The following is a 15,804-nucleotide window of genomic DNA, read 5'->3' as shown; positions in this document are numbered from 1 at the left end:
TGAGTGGGAAAAGTAATGCAATATTTCCTGCCTAGCAGGATTTTCAGTAAGTCAGTGATGAAATTAGATTTTTTTCAAATCTAAAAATGTATCAAAAAATAAAGTTAAATGGAATGAATATATACATTCTTATTTAAAAAATAGGTTATTAAAAGAAAACATATGTAGTTTAGCATTTTTTTATATTAATATTTCATGTATTTTTAGTAGCATATATTAATAACACACACACACACACACACAAATATATACATATATTAGTCATTTTTATATCAAAGAAGTTTCTTATGCTCATCAAGGCTGCATTTATTTGATCAAAAATACAAAAAAAGAGTAAAATTGTGAAATATTATACAATTTAAAGAAACAGTTTCTATTTTTATATAATTATAAAATAAAATATTTATATATATATATATATATATATATATATATATATATATATATATATATATATATATATTATTTTTATATACTTATAAAATATATATATATATATACATTTATTCTGTGATATAAAGCTTGAAATTTGATCCTTCAGAAAACACTCTAATGCTGATTTATTGTTAGAGTTGGAAACAGATGTGCTGCTTATTTTATTTTTTATTTTTTAATCTGTGATACTTTTTTCAGAATTATTGTGTAAATAAAAAGATCAGCATTTATTTAAAATAGAAAAATTTAATTAAAATTCAATTTTGCATCAATATTTGAAATTGTGATAATTTCACAACATTCATTTTTTTCAATATATATAATTGTAAATATTTTGTTCTAAAAATATAGAATGCTTCATGGCTTATTAATAATTGCTTAATAATCTTGAATAAGATATAAATGTTTTTTTTTTCTCAAATAAAAACCACAAGAAAGCTGTTATACTGTAGCTGTAGCCTGCACCTCTCTATTTAGAAAGCAAGATTACTTCCAAAACGCATTGAGCGAATGCAATAAGAAGGAATTCTGAAATATGACGCTGTGACTCATTTGTATTCAGGAGCCCTTCAGATCTGAGAGCTGATTTGGAGGAAACAGAAATGTAACCTACATTCAGTGACTTTGCAGTAAAAGATGCAAGCACAACACAAACCAGAAGTACTGTGAGGATAAAAGCATGTTGAATCATGACTCACTGATCTCCCCGCTAGAGCCATCAGACTGATATTGTTTTATTAAAGGAAATCATTAGTCGTTTCATGGGGGCATAACACTTTTATCTTTATCCTTCTTATTTGACAAGTTTCATTAAATGAGTCGATTCAAGTTCACAGTATAAATGTCTTGCCTTTTGCTGTCTCAGCTCTTTCTCCTTTTTTCATACATACTCAAAGTTCATGTGCTTGCTCAAGCAGGTAATGGGACTTCAGCTGACAAAGGGTTTTACTGTGTGGACAAGCACTGTAGTTGATCCTTGTGGTTCAGAAGTCAGAGCAATCTATGCTATAATATATATATAAACAAAAAACAATATAAGATAATCTAATAATTTGTGGATCATATATCTATATGGCACTGGCGTATGCAATTTTTTTTTAACCACTCTTTTGGGGAAAATTCTCAACAAAGTTCTCTGAGAAAAGATCAAGAGGACAAAACCACTTGCAATAATGTGTTCGAAATGTCCACCACAGAAGAAAATGTCGTCATATGATTCTGGCTGCATGGTGTTGTGATAAACATATTTTTAATTGTTCATTATGTTGCTCATTCAGTTGACTGACATTTGGGCAAAATAAAACGTTTTCTTATATTCAAACTTAAATCTTTAAATCTTTTGATTTTGCTATTTTCAAACTTCACAATATGTTGAGTTTAGTGTGAAGAATAATCACACTAAAGTAGAATTGAACATCATGATTTCCTTTGCACTGCCTTGCAATTGTGAGCAGCATTGAAGGGTCTGTTTGTACTGAACCAGAAAGCTCTCATTGGGTTTACACCCAGTGACTCTCTGCCGCATGAGAGGTGTCTTTGTGTCATTTTTCAGCATTTCATCAGGAGCTCAGGTGGCTTTAGCTCTATGCATCTCCAGCTGCTCACCCCACAGTCATGGGACTATAGACGCTTATGTGTTTCTTCTGTTACTCATTGTCTTTTGAAGTAAACTACAAAACAATCACCTATTAGAGTGAGATGACCCTTAATTTTGAGGAATATGACATAGTTTATCTCCCATTATTTCACTATTACGGTTTATATTATTTGTGTATATAAATAATGTTAAATAATGTATTTTAATACAGCATGTTGTTTATTTATGTGTTGTACAGCATTATATCGTATACCACGTGTATCCAGGTGTATCCATTATATAGTATACCAGGTGTATCCATTATATAGTATACCACGTGTATCCCCCCCACCCCCAACCCATAGCCAGAAGATGGGAGTCAGACTATAAAACAAAAGAGCCATTTATGCACCATCTGTCCGATAGGAAGAACTCATCTTTGTCAGCTACAGTGCAGTGTCCTTGGGTGCTATTGGTTATTTGTTTGAGCTGACAGTAGTAAAGTAGTGAATTATGTGGGATGTTGCATTAATTTCTATCAACAATATTTTTCATACTGGTTGCCTGCTGTACAACCCTATTTCGATAACAAGCTTTATATTCCAATGTAAACATGGTTTGTGGTACTGTGTACTATGTAACTGTAACTGTTAGCTTAATGCAAAGATATTCAAATCTTAATATATTTTATATAAACTTATTGCAATATTTTATTGGATATTATTTTTATGTTTTAAATTGTATAATAAATAGTATAATATTTCTAAAGAAAATTTTGAAAAATAAAATTATCAATGGACTTGAAATGTTGTCTGAATTGTAGTATGTAGTAAGAGTCACATACAAATCTAAGGAATACTTTTTAATCAGAGTATAGCATCAAGTCACATAAACTCCTGGGATATTGATCTGGTCATTTAAGTAGCAGAGGGGGTTGTTAGTCAGTTTCAGCTGCATTGGTCTTAATGAAATTAACAACAGGGGCACCAGATGGGCAACAATGAGAAGACCCTCAAAACAGGAATATTTTTACAGGTGGAGGGTACTGACATTTTTTTCCCCTACTCACCTTTTCTGACTGTTTTTTACTAGTTTTGCATTTGGCTAGGGTCCATGTCACTACTGGTAGCATGAGGCAATACCTACACCCTACAGAGGTTGCACAGGCAGCCGTACTCCTCTAGGATGGCACATCAGTACGTACCATTGCCAGAAGGTATGCTGTGTCTCCCAGCACTATCTCAAGAGCATGGAGGAGATTCCAGGAGACAGGCAGTTACTCTAGGAGAGCTGGACAGGGCAGTAGAATGTCCTTAACCCATCAACAGGACCTGTAACTGCTCCTTTGTGCAAGGTGGAAGAGGATGAGCACTGCCAGAGCCCTTCAAAATGACCTCCAGCAGGCCACTGGTGTGAATGTCTCTGACCAAACAATCAGAAACAGACTTCATGAGGGTGGCCTGAGGGCCTGACGTACTCTAGTGGGCTCTGTGCTCACTACCCGGCACCATGGAGCTCAATTGGCATTTGCCATTCATAACCAGAATTGGTAGGTCCACCACTGGCACCCTGTGCTTTTCACAGATGAGAGCAGGTTCACTCTGAGCACATGTGACAGATGTGAAAGGGTCTGGAAAAGCCGTGGAGAATGTTAAGCTGCCTGTAACATCGTTCAGCATGACAGATTTGGTGGTGGGTCAGTGATGGTATAGGGAGGCATATTCATGGAGGGATGTACAAACTTCTACAGGCTAGACCATGGCACCCTGACTGCCATTAGGTATCAGGATGAAATCCTTGGACCCATTGTCAGAACCTGTGCTGGTGCAGTGGGTCTCCTGGGTTCCTCCTGGCGAGAGTAGGCAGTCCCTGGAGGATGAAGGAATTGATACCCCCACGCTGGCCTGACCAAATCCCATAGAAGACATCTGTGACATTATGTTTCGGTCCACCCGATGCCGCCAGGTTGCACCTCAGACTGTCCAGGAGCTCAGTGATGCCCTGGTCCAGATCTGGGAGGAACCCCAGGACACCGTCGTCTCATTAGGAGCATGCCCCGACATTTTCAGGCATGCATACAAGCACATTGAGGGCCATACAAACTACTGAGTACCATTTTGAGATGCTGCAATAAAACTTCAGCAAAATGGACTGGCCTGCTGCATCATTTTTTCACTTTGATTTTTGGGGTGTCTTTGAATTCAACCTTATGTACTGTAGGTTGATAATTTTCATTTCCATCAAACAATATGGCATCCTTTCGTTCCTAACACATTACCAAGTCCATATCAGTATAGATATATAGCATGATATTTTTCCCCATTGAGATCTGATGTTCTAAGCATTCCTTGAATTTATTTGAGCAATGTATATTCTACGAACTTGAAGTTCAGTTCCAGATTGTATTAGCATTTGCGTCTGTATATACAAGAGCCAGATGCTGGGTGGCATGTGTGTTGGAGTGGTGAAGTTAGTTATCGTATGACTGTTTGACTGGGGGAAGAAGAAGGAGAAAGTTTGTGTACAGGATACAGGAGACTGTGACCTGATACCAGCACAGAATGATCTGGAGCGGCCTCTCACTCTCTAAAACAAAGCACTGAGTGTCCCATGTCTGCCGTGACCAGACTGACAAACTCAATTGCAAAATTGATTGCTGTGAACTTTACAGTAAGTCACATTGAAAAAATTGCCTGGAATTCACAGGATTAAAGAGTATTATTGTAACATTACAGTAATTATATATTATAGTTTTCACATTATAACGTTTCACCTTATATGCCATGATGATGATTAGTAATTAGTATTTGTTTGGTATCTTGGACCTTGTATATTCATATTCCAATTTCTGATCTAGTAATGTCAGAAGTGTGACAAATGAAACATTTGTCAAAATTGACGACAAGCTAGAATATGAAATAAGCTTGATTTTAAGTTAGTCAAACTATTCTTAGCATGAAGATTTTATTTCAAATATTTACTCATCTGCCACAATAATGTAATATGATTGATTCATCTGCATATTATTAATTTAATGAACATTTTTAACTGACCAACAGCTGTCATTTTTAATAGTACTGATAACATATGAAATCTGTAAGCATACAAAAAAAAAAATAGTTGAGACAAAATTTATTTAATTTATATGATCTTTGTTATAATGATGGGATTTATTTCACGAATTTATTCTCACAGTGCCATAACAGAACTAGAGAGTGAATTTGTTAGGACAAACTTTGATGTTGGCTTGAGAAAGCCTTAAATGTTTGAAACAGCTAATATGGTTTTAGCATTTTTAGCACATACTGTAGCTAATATGTTTTAGTTGTTGCGAGCATGTTTTTTAACATGTTGCTAGCTTGAATTAGTATATCACTAACATTTTAAAATGTTAACATGGTTTAACACATTGCATGTTTCTAACATGTTGTTAGCATGATTTAACGTGTTGTTTGTTAGCATTTCATAGGCTAGTTGCTAGGCTTTTCTGGTGACACATAGATAGATAGCTAGATATATAAATGAAGACCTGATGGTCTTGCTAGTTAAATACTCTGTACACCTTTGTATCTTTTAGGTACTATGTACACTGACTTTAGGTAATAATATGTACCTTTAAGGTACTAATATGGGCACTTTAGGTACAAAGATGTACCTTTTGAAAAGATACCGTCCCAGTGACAGCTTTGTACCTACAGTAGAATAGATAATCTCAAGCCAACATAATAAGGTTTTGTTGTGTGAAATTTGAACATTGAGTGTTTTGGTTTTATTTTAGATGGCCATCTGATTGACATTACGCACAACAAGGAATGACAGCATCATAACAAACATTACCTTCTGCTGCCTCTCTCTCTCATTCTCTTAATTTTGATGATAGGTAATAGGAACACACACACACTTGCTGTGGTTAAACTGCATGTTTAATCCATGGATATTTCAAAGATTAAAAGTGTTAGAGTCAACGTGTTGCTGCTGACTTGAGGATGATGTAGCATCTTAAAGTGATTTTATGGAGATTAACTGACCGATGTAAAGTGGCTCAGTCTATGTGTGAGTTGGGAGATGATTTGTTATTACTATGGAAACCAGAAGTTTAAGGCAAACCATTATCTGTAATATCAACAAACAACCAGTGAGCTGGTTTGTGTGTTCCTGTTAATGTGCTTGAGGGCATTATTCATAAAGGTAATCGAAACACATCTGTTAAACTGAATGGAAGTGGTTCTTCGAGCTGCCCTAATGTTTGTTTAAAGGTTTATAAATGTTGGTTCAAATTTCACCATAGCCAGCACCAGTTTGCACAATGCTTGAACAGTTTAAACCGGCGTACTTCAGAAAGATAATATAGGGTCCTATGATTTTCATAGTGCTGGATAAGTGGATGAAATTGTGAAATCCAGTCATAACAACTGAATGTACTATAGGCCTATAATGCAGAATGACACCGATTTTGGTAAAATTTTGGATTAATAAATGAAAAGTAGGGTTTTACACTCGCGCAGTTTTATCTGTTTCACACAAACTCTTGTTTTCAACATTTCACTATATGAAGATGCTCCACATAAACCTAATCTCCAGAGCTGCTCTGAGTCACTTCACAAGCATTTCACCATTTCATTTGATACAACATAGAAACTCAAAGGTCTTCACTACAACTCTCCAAAAAAGAATAAACAGTAAACCTCTGTTGTGTAGCAGTTTGCTTGCCAAATTACATTTGATTACTTTTAAAAGATTAACTTTGTGATTTCCACTGTTTTTTTTATAACAAATTTGTATTAAATCATAAAACTCAGAATCCAGAAAAAAATAAAATAAATAAATAAATTAGACAGTTCATAGTGCACATTTTTGTAGTTTCATTCATAGTTTTGTGAATTAAATTGATTAGACATCTTTTTTGGGGGGTGTTTTGATCATAAATGCAGTAAATAGTTCAAAATGCTTTGAAATACTATTATCATTTAAATATTATTATAAAATATCTCTTTTCTGTTTTAATATATCTTAAAATGTAATTAGCAGTTGTTCTGCTTAATATTTTTGAGGGAATTCTGCTGCATTTTTTGATCACATTTAATTTAATGTAATTATTAATTATTAAAAAGTTTTAAATTATTATTTTTTAAATCTTACTGACCCCAAATGTTTGAACAGTGATGAACATACAATTATTTTACATATTTGGATAATATTTTAAAAGTATTACTATTAAGCCCCTTTCACACTGCGATTCCGGCAAATACACGGTAATGTGTCCCGGCATTTGTACCCGGGTTGCTAGATTTTGCACTTTCACACTGCCAGTGATTACCCGGAATATATGCTTGCGTTCACACACAACCCATCAAGGTCCCATGAAGACACGTGATATCAGGGTGTGACGTGTAGTGTACGAGTCGAAAACGCTAGGCACGTTAACTTTCACTTAAGCTGGTGAACGATCAGTGTGAAAGGGGCTTTAGTAGTAGTAGTAGTAGTAAATAATAATTTTAAAATGTTACATTTATATAGCACTTTCTTACACTCACAGCACTTTTAATCTAGAGTCAGTTCCCTTCTCACTATCAATTGGTTTAAGGATGGGAAAGTGATCGTAGATCGGCAGTCACGGGCAACGTTTTTCCGCAACAGCAATTTTAATTCCGTATTGCTATGTTCAGATGGCCTATTACATGACCAGGATAAGGCTAAGATTTCCCCTGCTTTACACATACTTAACTAAAAAAGAAATCATCTTCTTTTTTCATCTCTACTCTTTCTTCTAGACAGCATGAGATTAAGTGGTTGGGGAAAGACCCCAGTTATCTCTCCAGTTTCAGAAAAAATCTGAACAATGTCTCAAACTGTGCCCTGATATGCCAAAATACTAAAGTCTGTGATCAAAAGTCAGAGATCTCGATATAAACGTTATTTTAGGACTATTTATATTATATTATTTATTAATACTTTTAATCACTTTAAATTGCATTTCAGTACTTTTTTAAAATAATTTGTACAAATTTTTTGCTGAAGTTTTGAACATTTCTCTTTAGCTTTAATGTATTTTTAATGTAATGTTTTTAATGTAGCACCGATATGAACTCCAGGTTCCAGATTGACAGATTTTGTAGTTGACATCATCATTTGTGTATAGTCTGTGTTATCTATTCAAACTTTTCACCTAATTCAATTTTTTGTCTCCTGTTGTCTCTCCTCAGTTATGCTTTGACGTTCGAAGGGCTTCCTGAGACTCGTGCCACTGGCATGGCGGTGCGCTCTGACCTGTGGGGTACGGCTCAGCCGGTGCTTGAGTCCTGGCCCGCAGGCGCTGGCAGTCCTGTGGAGGAGCTGGATGTGAGGAGTTTCCTGGGCTCACTGATGGAGGAGAACAGCACAGCGGAGAGATGTTATCGCTCTCACTCCCGCAGCAGCGTCCTGCAGGGCCTGCCTTTCGGAGGAGTCCCCACCGTCCTCGCCATCAACGTCGTTGTGTGGCTGGTAATATATTTACAAATTTCTACAGCATCGTTTAGCTGTAGTTGCGTGACATGAATTGGCTTTCTTGATTTACTGATCAAGCGTTCATTCTGTGCAAGATGTATAACGCCGACATATAATGCCATTGTGCTATGGGCGTCCCGAGTTCGAATCCTTGCTCGAGGACCTTTCCTGATACAACCTCAGTCTCTCGCACTTTGCTTCATGTCTATTCTACACTATCCTATCTTAATAAAGGCAAAAAAAATTTTTTTTATTTTTTTTATTTAAAATGTATGTAAAACTGACACCTTTTAAACCACGTTTATCAGATGTTTGTACACAGCAGATGCTTTCCAGATGAAGAGCTCTTTAACAGACATCTTGCAGATGTACGTGTGCTATCTGGGAAGTCATATTGCGTAAAATTTAGCTCTAAAGTCCCACTACACCCATATTCAAAATTGAGTTCAAAAGTTTGGGGTCTGTACATTTGTCTTTTTTATGTTTTTCACCGTCAGACTCAAAAGAATGAATCGATTATGTAAATTATAAACAGCAGGAGTGGTTTTTTTTTTTTTTTTGTGACATTTCCGGGGGCAGAAACGACACGCTTCACCTTTAAAAACAAGTTGCTAACCAGCAACCAAGGAAGCTCAGTAGAGACCTGTAGCTTCCCAGCAGTTAGTGTTTTAAGTTGTCTTATTGTTGACTCTTCCTTCCGGAGTCATTATGAACACGAGTGTGCATGCAGACCTCACTGCCTGTTAGTTTCCAAGACAACCACTCACCTCGTCTCTCTCCGGACAAAGAAATGGCTAATTATTACTGCTGGCCAGGGGTCTAGTGAGTGTAAGTGCTTGCTTACACAAATAGTTCTTACTCAATTTATATCAATAGCTTTGACACACATTTAAAGTGATGCAGTGACTTCTGGGTATATTCTGGATTATTCGCATTCTCTATATGAGATAATGTTCACTGTGCACATCATTTACTAACAGTTTCCCTGTAAATTACTTAATTTTTTAAAATTATTAAGGCCACTCTTAAACACAGTATGTATGCTGATATAAGTGGTTTGGTGTCTCTGTGTTTTAGTTCCTGCTTCTGATCTTCTCCTGTTTGAGGAAGGCAGCGTGGGACTATGGCCGCCTGGCTCTGCTTATGGAAAATGACAGGTATCATCTCAGAACTGTTGACTGTTTGAAGAATGCATTAAGATGTAAATAATTGAACAACTGTGCGTGGTGTTTAGGTCAGTGTGAGATCCTGGTGCCACCTGCTGGTTACACAGGATTTTTTGGGATCATGATGTTATATTATTGGTCTGATTATTTGGTCTGAAACATATATTCTTATATATAATATATACATATTGATTATATAAATAAACAATTGTGTGTATATATATATATATATATATAGGAAAAAGGAATAACTGACGATGGTCCGTTGAAGAGCAAATGATAAATATATATATGTGTGTGTGTGTGTGTGTGTGTGTGTGTGTGTGTGTGTGTGTGTGTGTGTGTGTATATATATATATATATATATATATATATATATATATATATATATATATATATATATATATATATATATATACATAGTCATTTGTTCTTCTTCTGCATTTCATTTTAAATTCCATTTCATTTGTATTTTGCTCAAAAAAAGGAAAGAAAGAAATTTCAGCTCATACACACGGTGTCCCTGTGGGAGCAGTGGGTGGAATTCAATCATAAGTCTTAAGACTTCTGTTGCAGCAGCGCTGCTTTATTCTGCATCAGCATGTAGCATTAAAGTCTTTGTTTATGTGAATGTGCAGCTGATGCTTAGTGGGTATATCTGCAAAGCATTGCATCAGGCCACAGAAGAGAAAAGCTCTGGCTCTGGCACATTTGTATACACTAGCATTTCACCTGCTCCTTTTCATTGCCTATAATAGACCTGGATGGAAATGCTTGCAGTTTTCTGATCTTGAGTCTAGTTTTGGATCTGGCACTGAGTTAAGACTCTGAAAAAATGCTTTCATGCCTATCACTGATGGTAGCTTGAGAGGGATATTTGTATTAGAAAAAACTTCATCCAGTGATGGGATAAACAACATACTCTATTTACAGAAGACTGTGGCTAGTTGTCACAGGGGTTATATCTTAATACGGTTTTGAATCAAAAGTTAATTTGCTTAAATGGTTGTTTTATATGTGGTTATCTGGGTAACACTTCAGATTAGGGAACTCATATTCACTATTAACCAAGAATTTTTCCTCAATAAACTCCTAATTTGCTGCGTACTAATTAAGGTAGTTGTTGTAGTTATGTTTAGGTATTGGGTAGTTTTAATGGATCTTAAATATGGTCACACAGATGAATGCATTAATATGTGCTTTAAAAGTACTAATAAACAGCCAATATGCTAGTAATAAAGTGTTACCCAATTTAACAAGTATAAAAGCACACATTCAAGCATTCATCAACTACTAAACTGTATAATGAAGGTAGGTTTTAACTGAAATGTTCAGTTGTGTTCACAGGATGAAGGTAAACATCAGGTCGTGGCAAGTTATCACAAGTGTTTTATAGTTTGTAAATTATCGGATTAATTAAATAACATTTCTGTTGGGTAAAACAATGTTTTACTGTCTTTTACATGTTTGTTTTGTGGTCCAGTTGCTTTACTTTTTATTTTTGCTGAAAAGCTATTAAATAGCCTACTGTATAATACATTAATATAGAAATATGAATTTCGATGGAAGTTTATATTTCAAAAAATATGTTATTTTGTGTTAAATTTGCTGTATCTTTTTCTTGGGCAGTTATGGAAAATATTCAATAGCTTTTTTGTAGCCACGGGTTAGTACATTATGAGAAACATTTAATATTAATAATATTTGATATTAACATTTAAAGTGTTAATAATATTACTAACAAACAAAATATACCCATCTTGAAAAATATGTAGAAAAAACTGATAACTTGTCCCAGTCTAGTATAATCCTTCAGAGAGTTCATAGAATTTTCCAACAGTGTGTGAAGTATTTTTTTTAAGTGTTTCCTGTCATTTTTATTGTTACTCTTTGTTCTATAGCTTGACATCACTATTCTATGGAGAACAAAGTGAGAAAGAGAAAACCCCGTCAGAATCCAGCCCATCAGACTCAGAGACCAAGGACATGGTGAGAACCTTTTGTAAAAGAGAAGAAATAGAAAGCATCACAGACATTTAAGAAATGTTTGATCATGCAGAAACAGGATCTTTGCTAGAATTTGGCAGTGCAAAAACCCACAGGGCGTTGTCGTTATCAACGACACCCCGTCTAGAAACAAATAAAAGCACGAGTACAACTAATAGATTGTGTTTTAATGTCATATTCACAGTGATGCGAATTTACTACCACTGAAACGTAAAGAAATACAGAGGCACAAACAAATTGAATCTGTCGACGTGGATTATTAGGGAGCGTCGCCCCAGAGCTGATGTCATATAAAAGAGCCTGTGCACTTAGACGCTATTTTCTTTTATGCACACTATCTGTCCGTTTATATTCTGACCTCACTCTGTCTCCTTGCGTTTTATGTGCAATGACAGTTCAAGACATCACAGCCACGTTAAAGATATTGCATGCATTCGCATGGCTTTTTCCACTTGTTACACTTATCCGCGTTCACTTAAAGGACAAATGATTCTGACAGATGCTAAGCTAGCCAGACGCACTCTTTTTTTATATGCCAGACCTTTTTATGACACCGTTGTCTTCCCTCCCTCTCTTTATAGGGCTTCTGTTCCTGGCTCACATCTCTGTACCACATGAAGTAAGTGTGCAAGAAATGCATGGTGATGTCATCAGCCAGCGTCCTGTTTGCTCATGTTATATCTCATTAAGAAGGGAAAACACAGGGTGAAGGTGGACCAGCACGTCTAACGTCTGGGCACGCTCAAAAGCCTTTCAGAACCGTAAACCAGCCGCTAGTCTGTCTCCACGGTTGCAGAGATGTTATTTGGACAACTGAAATGGCATGTTGGTGCCATATTTAGCTGGTTCCCTTAAAAGCTTCTTGAACTCCCCGGCGACCGAGAGGCCACGCTGAGAGTTTCCTCGCTCTGTGTGAGGCGAGGACAGAGGCGTGTGTGTGTTTGTGTGTGTATGAGGGCTCCTTGTAATCATAATAGCCCCCAATGCCTTCATGTATTTGTGTGGTCTTTTAAAAAGGCTGCCACATATATATTATTGACTGAAGTCAATAATTCATTGGAAACACTCTGAAAACTCTCAAAGATTTTGTGTTTGCTGTTTAGTTCAACTAGTGCAGATCTAGCAAAAGTCATAGGTTTGCACATGGAATGCACATGGGTCAATAATATGTTCACGATTAAAAAAAAAGAATTTTTTTTACAAGGAAAAAAAAATATGTTTCATGTGGTTTTGAAAAACTTGAATATACTCTACCATTCAAATGTTTGGGGTCAGTAAAAGTTTTTTGTATTTTATATTCATCAGAAATACAGTAAAAACAGTCATACTTTTAAAATATTATTACAACTTAAAACAACTGTTTTCTATTTTTTGTAACATTGTAAAATATGATTTATTCTTGTGATGGCAAAGCTGAATTTTCAGCAGTCTTCAGCATCACATGATCCTTCAGAAATCATTTTAATATGTTGATTTGGTGCTAAAGAAACATTTCTTATTATTATAATGCTGGAAACAGCTATTGAGTGTTTTTGTGGAAATTGTGATACATTTTTTCAGGATTCTTTGATGAATAGAAAGTAAAAAAAAAAAAAAAAAAAAAAAAAAAGCATACTGACCGCAAATATTTGAATCGTAGTCTGATTTTCAAGTAAAGCCTCAATTTGATTCTAAAATGTCATGTGGTATACTGGAACCATCAAGTAATAAAAGTATGAAAACATTATCTATGTGAAAAAGCACATTATTTTCCAAAAACTGTAGGCATAAATGTATTTTTTCAATGTAAAAAGTATGTTTTACAAATATCACGAATGATTAATTCATAAATAACGATTAGAGACTTGCAATACATGACTTTTTACAACCTTTGTAATAAGGACAAATTATCTGATATTTTGAGAGATTTATTGACCATGTCATGAGTCTGTTGTTTGTTTTGTTTTGTTTTGCTTTGTTTTGCTTTGCTTTGTGTTTTGTTTTGCCTTGTTTTTGTTTGTTTTGCTTTGTTTTGTTTTGCTTTGCTTTGTTTTATTTGTTTTGCTTTGTTTTGCTTTGTTTTGCTTTGCGTTTTGCTTTACTTTGCTTTGCTTTACTTTGTTTTGTTTTGTTTTGCTTTGCTTTGTTTTGTTTTGCTTTGTTTTATTTGTTTTGCTTTGCGTTTTGCTTTGCTTTGCTTTGCTTTATTTTGATTTGCTTTGCTTTGTTTTGTTTTTTGTTTGTTTTGCTTTGCTTTGCTGTTTTTTGTTTGTTTTGCTTTGCTTTGCTTTGCTTTGCTTTGTGTTTTGTTTTGTTTTGTTTTGTTTTGTTTTGTTTTGTTTTGTTTTGTTTTGTTTTGCTTTGCTTTGCTTTATTTTGTTTTGCTTTGTTTTGTTTTTTTTTTGCTTTGCTTTGTTTTGTTTTGCCTTTTTTTATTTGTTTTGCTTTGCGTTTTGCTTTGCGTTTTGCTTTACTTTGCTTTATTTTGATTTGCTTTGCTTTGTTTTGTTTTTTTGTTTGTTTTGCTTTGCTTTGCTGTTTTGTTTTTTGATTTGCTTTGATTTTTTTTGTTTTATTTTTTTTTTTGCTTTGCTTTGTTTTTTTTTTTTTTTTTTTTTTTTTTTTTTTTTTGTTTTGTTTTCTTTTTTGTTTGTTTTGTTTTGGTTTGGTTTGGTTTGGTTCGGTTCAGTTCTGCATGTATTGTAGGTTGAACCGCATAACAGAAAATGCCAAAATCCAAAGTAGGGTTTTCTTTCTTTCTTTCTTTTTCTTTCTTTCTTTCTTTCTTTCTTTCTTTCTTTCTTTCTTTTTTTTTTTTTTTTTTTTTTTTTTTTTTTTTTTTTTTTTTTTTTTTCTTTACTTTTTCTTATTATTTTATTGGTTTTTTTTTGATTAAAGTGTCTGCCAAATAAAAATAAAGCAATTGTAAATAGGCTTTTTTTAAATAGACTTTTTTGTCCTTGTTCTTCCCGTAGGGATGAGGAGATCCGCAGTAAATGTGGCATTGATGCGATCACTTACCTGTCTTTCCAGCGTCACATCATCCTGCTCATGATGGTGGTGTGTTTGCTGTCGCTCACAATCATCTTGCCTGTCAACCTCTCTGGAAACCTCCTCGGTACCTCCACCAGATCCATAACTGCTTGGTTACTATTTACTCTAGTAGTGCTCAGCCATAAAGGATTCATGACAACAGACACAACACATTTGGTATCCAGGAAAAGGCAGTAAACTTTAAAACAACATTACAGCAACATTACATCTTATGTCATCAGTGTGCTTGCACCTAAAAAAAGACTCTTCAGAATAATCTCATGAATTAGTTTTGACAGATTGTTAGTGTTAGAGTGAATATATTCACTACTGTTCAAAAGTTTGAGGTCAGTGAGATTTCTGTTTTGAATAAATTCTGTTCTTTTGAACTTTCTATTCCTCAAAGAATCATCCGGTGTCCAACAAAATATAACTGTTTTTAACATTGATAATAATAATCAGCATATTAGATGATTTCTGAAGGATCATGTGTTGCTGAAGACTGGAGAAATGGATCCTGAAAATTTAGCTTTGCCATCACATGAATAAATTATATTTTAAAATGTATCAAAATTGAAACAGTTTTTTAAAACTATAATAAAACTTTAGTATACCACTGTTTTTATTGTATTTTTGTAAGCATAAGAGACAAAAACAACAAATCTGACCGACCCTAAACTTTTGACGGCTATGTACATTTTCTGTATTGACTTGGAGGGAATTCTGCTGAATGTATTTTAACATGCTAAATGTATTAAATGTAGCTGAAAGTTTAAAAAAGGCACAAAGCTGGGAGAATGTGTAACATTTGCGTATGGTTTTGCGGACGCAGATTCCGTGTGGGCCTGAAGAATGAGTTTATGAAAAGCCTGGGAAAACTCTTGAAGATGTAGAAGAGCTCAGTTTTAACCCTCCATTAGTGGACGTGTGTAAAAGCATAATTCAGACCACCCTACAGTGTTTGAAGATGGTTGGGAGGCACGATAGAGGGTTAGAAGGGCCAAGTTAAATATGGGAAAGGCCTTGACTTTCCACGCCACAAGAAGAGCATTGTGAAAAGCCACTGGCTTTACCTCTTGTTGTTTCATTTCACCTGCAATAAGCTTTTCATATGACTTTCAT

At 34.8% G+C, this 15,804-nt stretch overlaps 1 protein-coding gene across 1 annotated transcript in view; it reads left to right on the top strand.

The window, feature by feature from the left end:
- tmem63c (transmembrane protein 63C) overlaps positions 1 to 15,804 on the top strand; it is a 48,857-nt gene that overhangs the window by 12,238 nt on the left and 20,815 nt on the right. The window contains exons 2-6 of the mRNA XM_042742759.1: positions 8,215 to 8,494; positions 9,575 to 9,654; positions 11,565 to 11,652; positions 12,252 to 12,289; positions 14,625 to 14,767. Coding sequence (XP_042598693.1) covers positions 8,261 to 8,494; positions 9,575 to 9,654; positions 11,565 to 11,652; positions 12,252 to 12,289; positions 14,625 to 14,767 — 583 coding nt within the window. The 5' untranslated portion in view covers positions 8,215 to 8,260. The remainder of the gene's footprint in view (positions 1 to 8,214; positions 8,495 to 9,574; positions 9,655 to 11,564; positions 11,653 to 12,251; positions 12,290 to 14,624; positions 14,768 to 15,804) is intronic.

This window comes from Cyprinus carpio, chromosome B17 (assembly GCF_018340385.1).
Source record: "Cyprinus carpio isolate SPL01 chromosome B17, ASM1834038v1, whole genome shotgun sequence".
NCBI lineage: Eukaryota > Metazoa > Chordata > Actinopteri > Cypriniformes > Cyprinidae > Cyprinus > Cyprinus carpio.
This window is presented reverse-complemented; position numbering and strand designations above follow the sequence as displayed.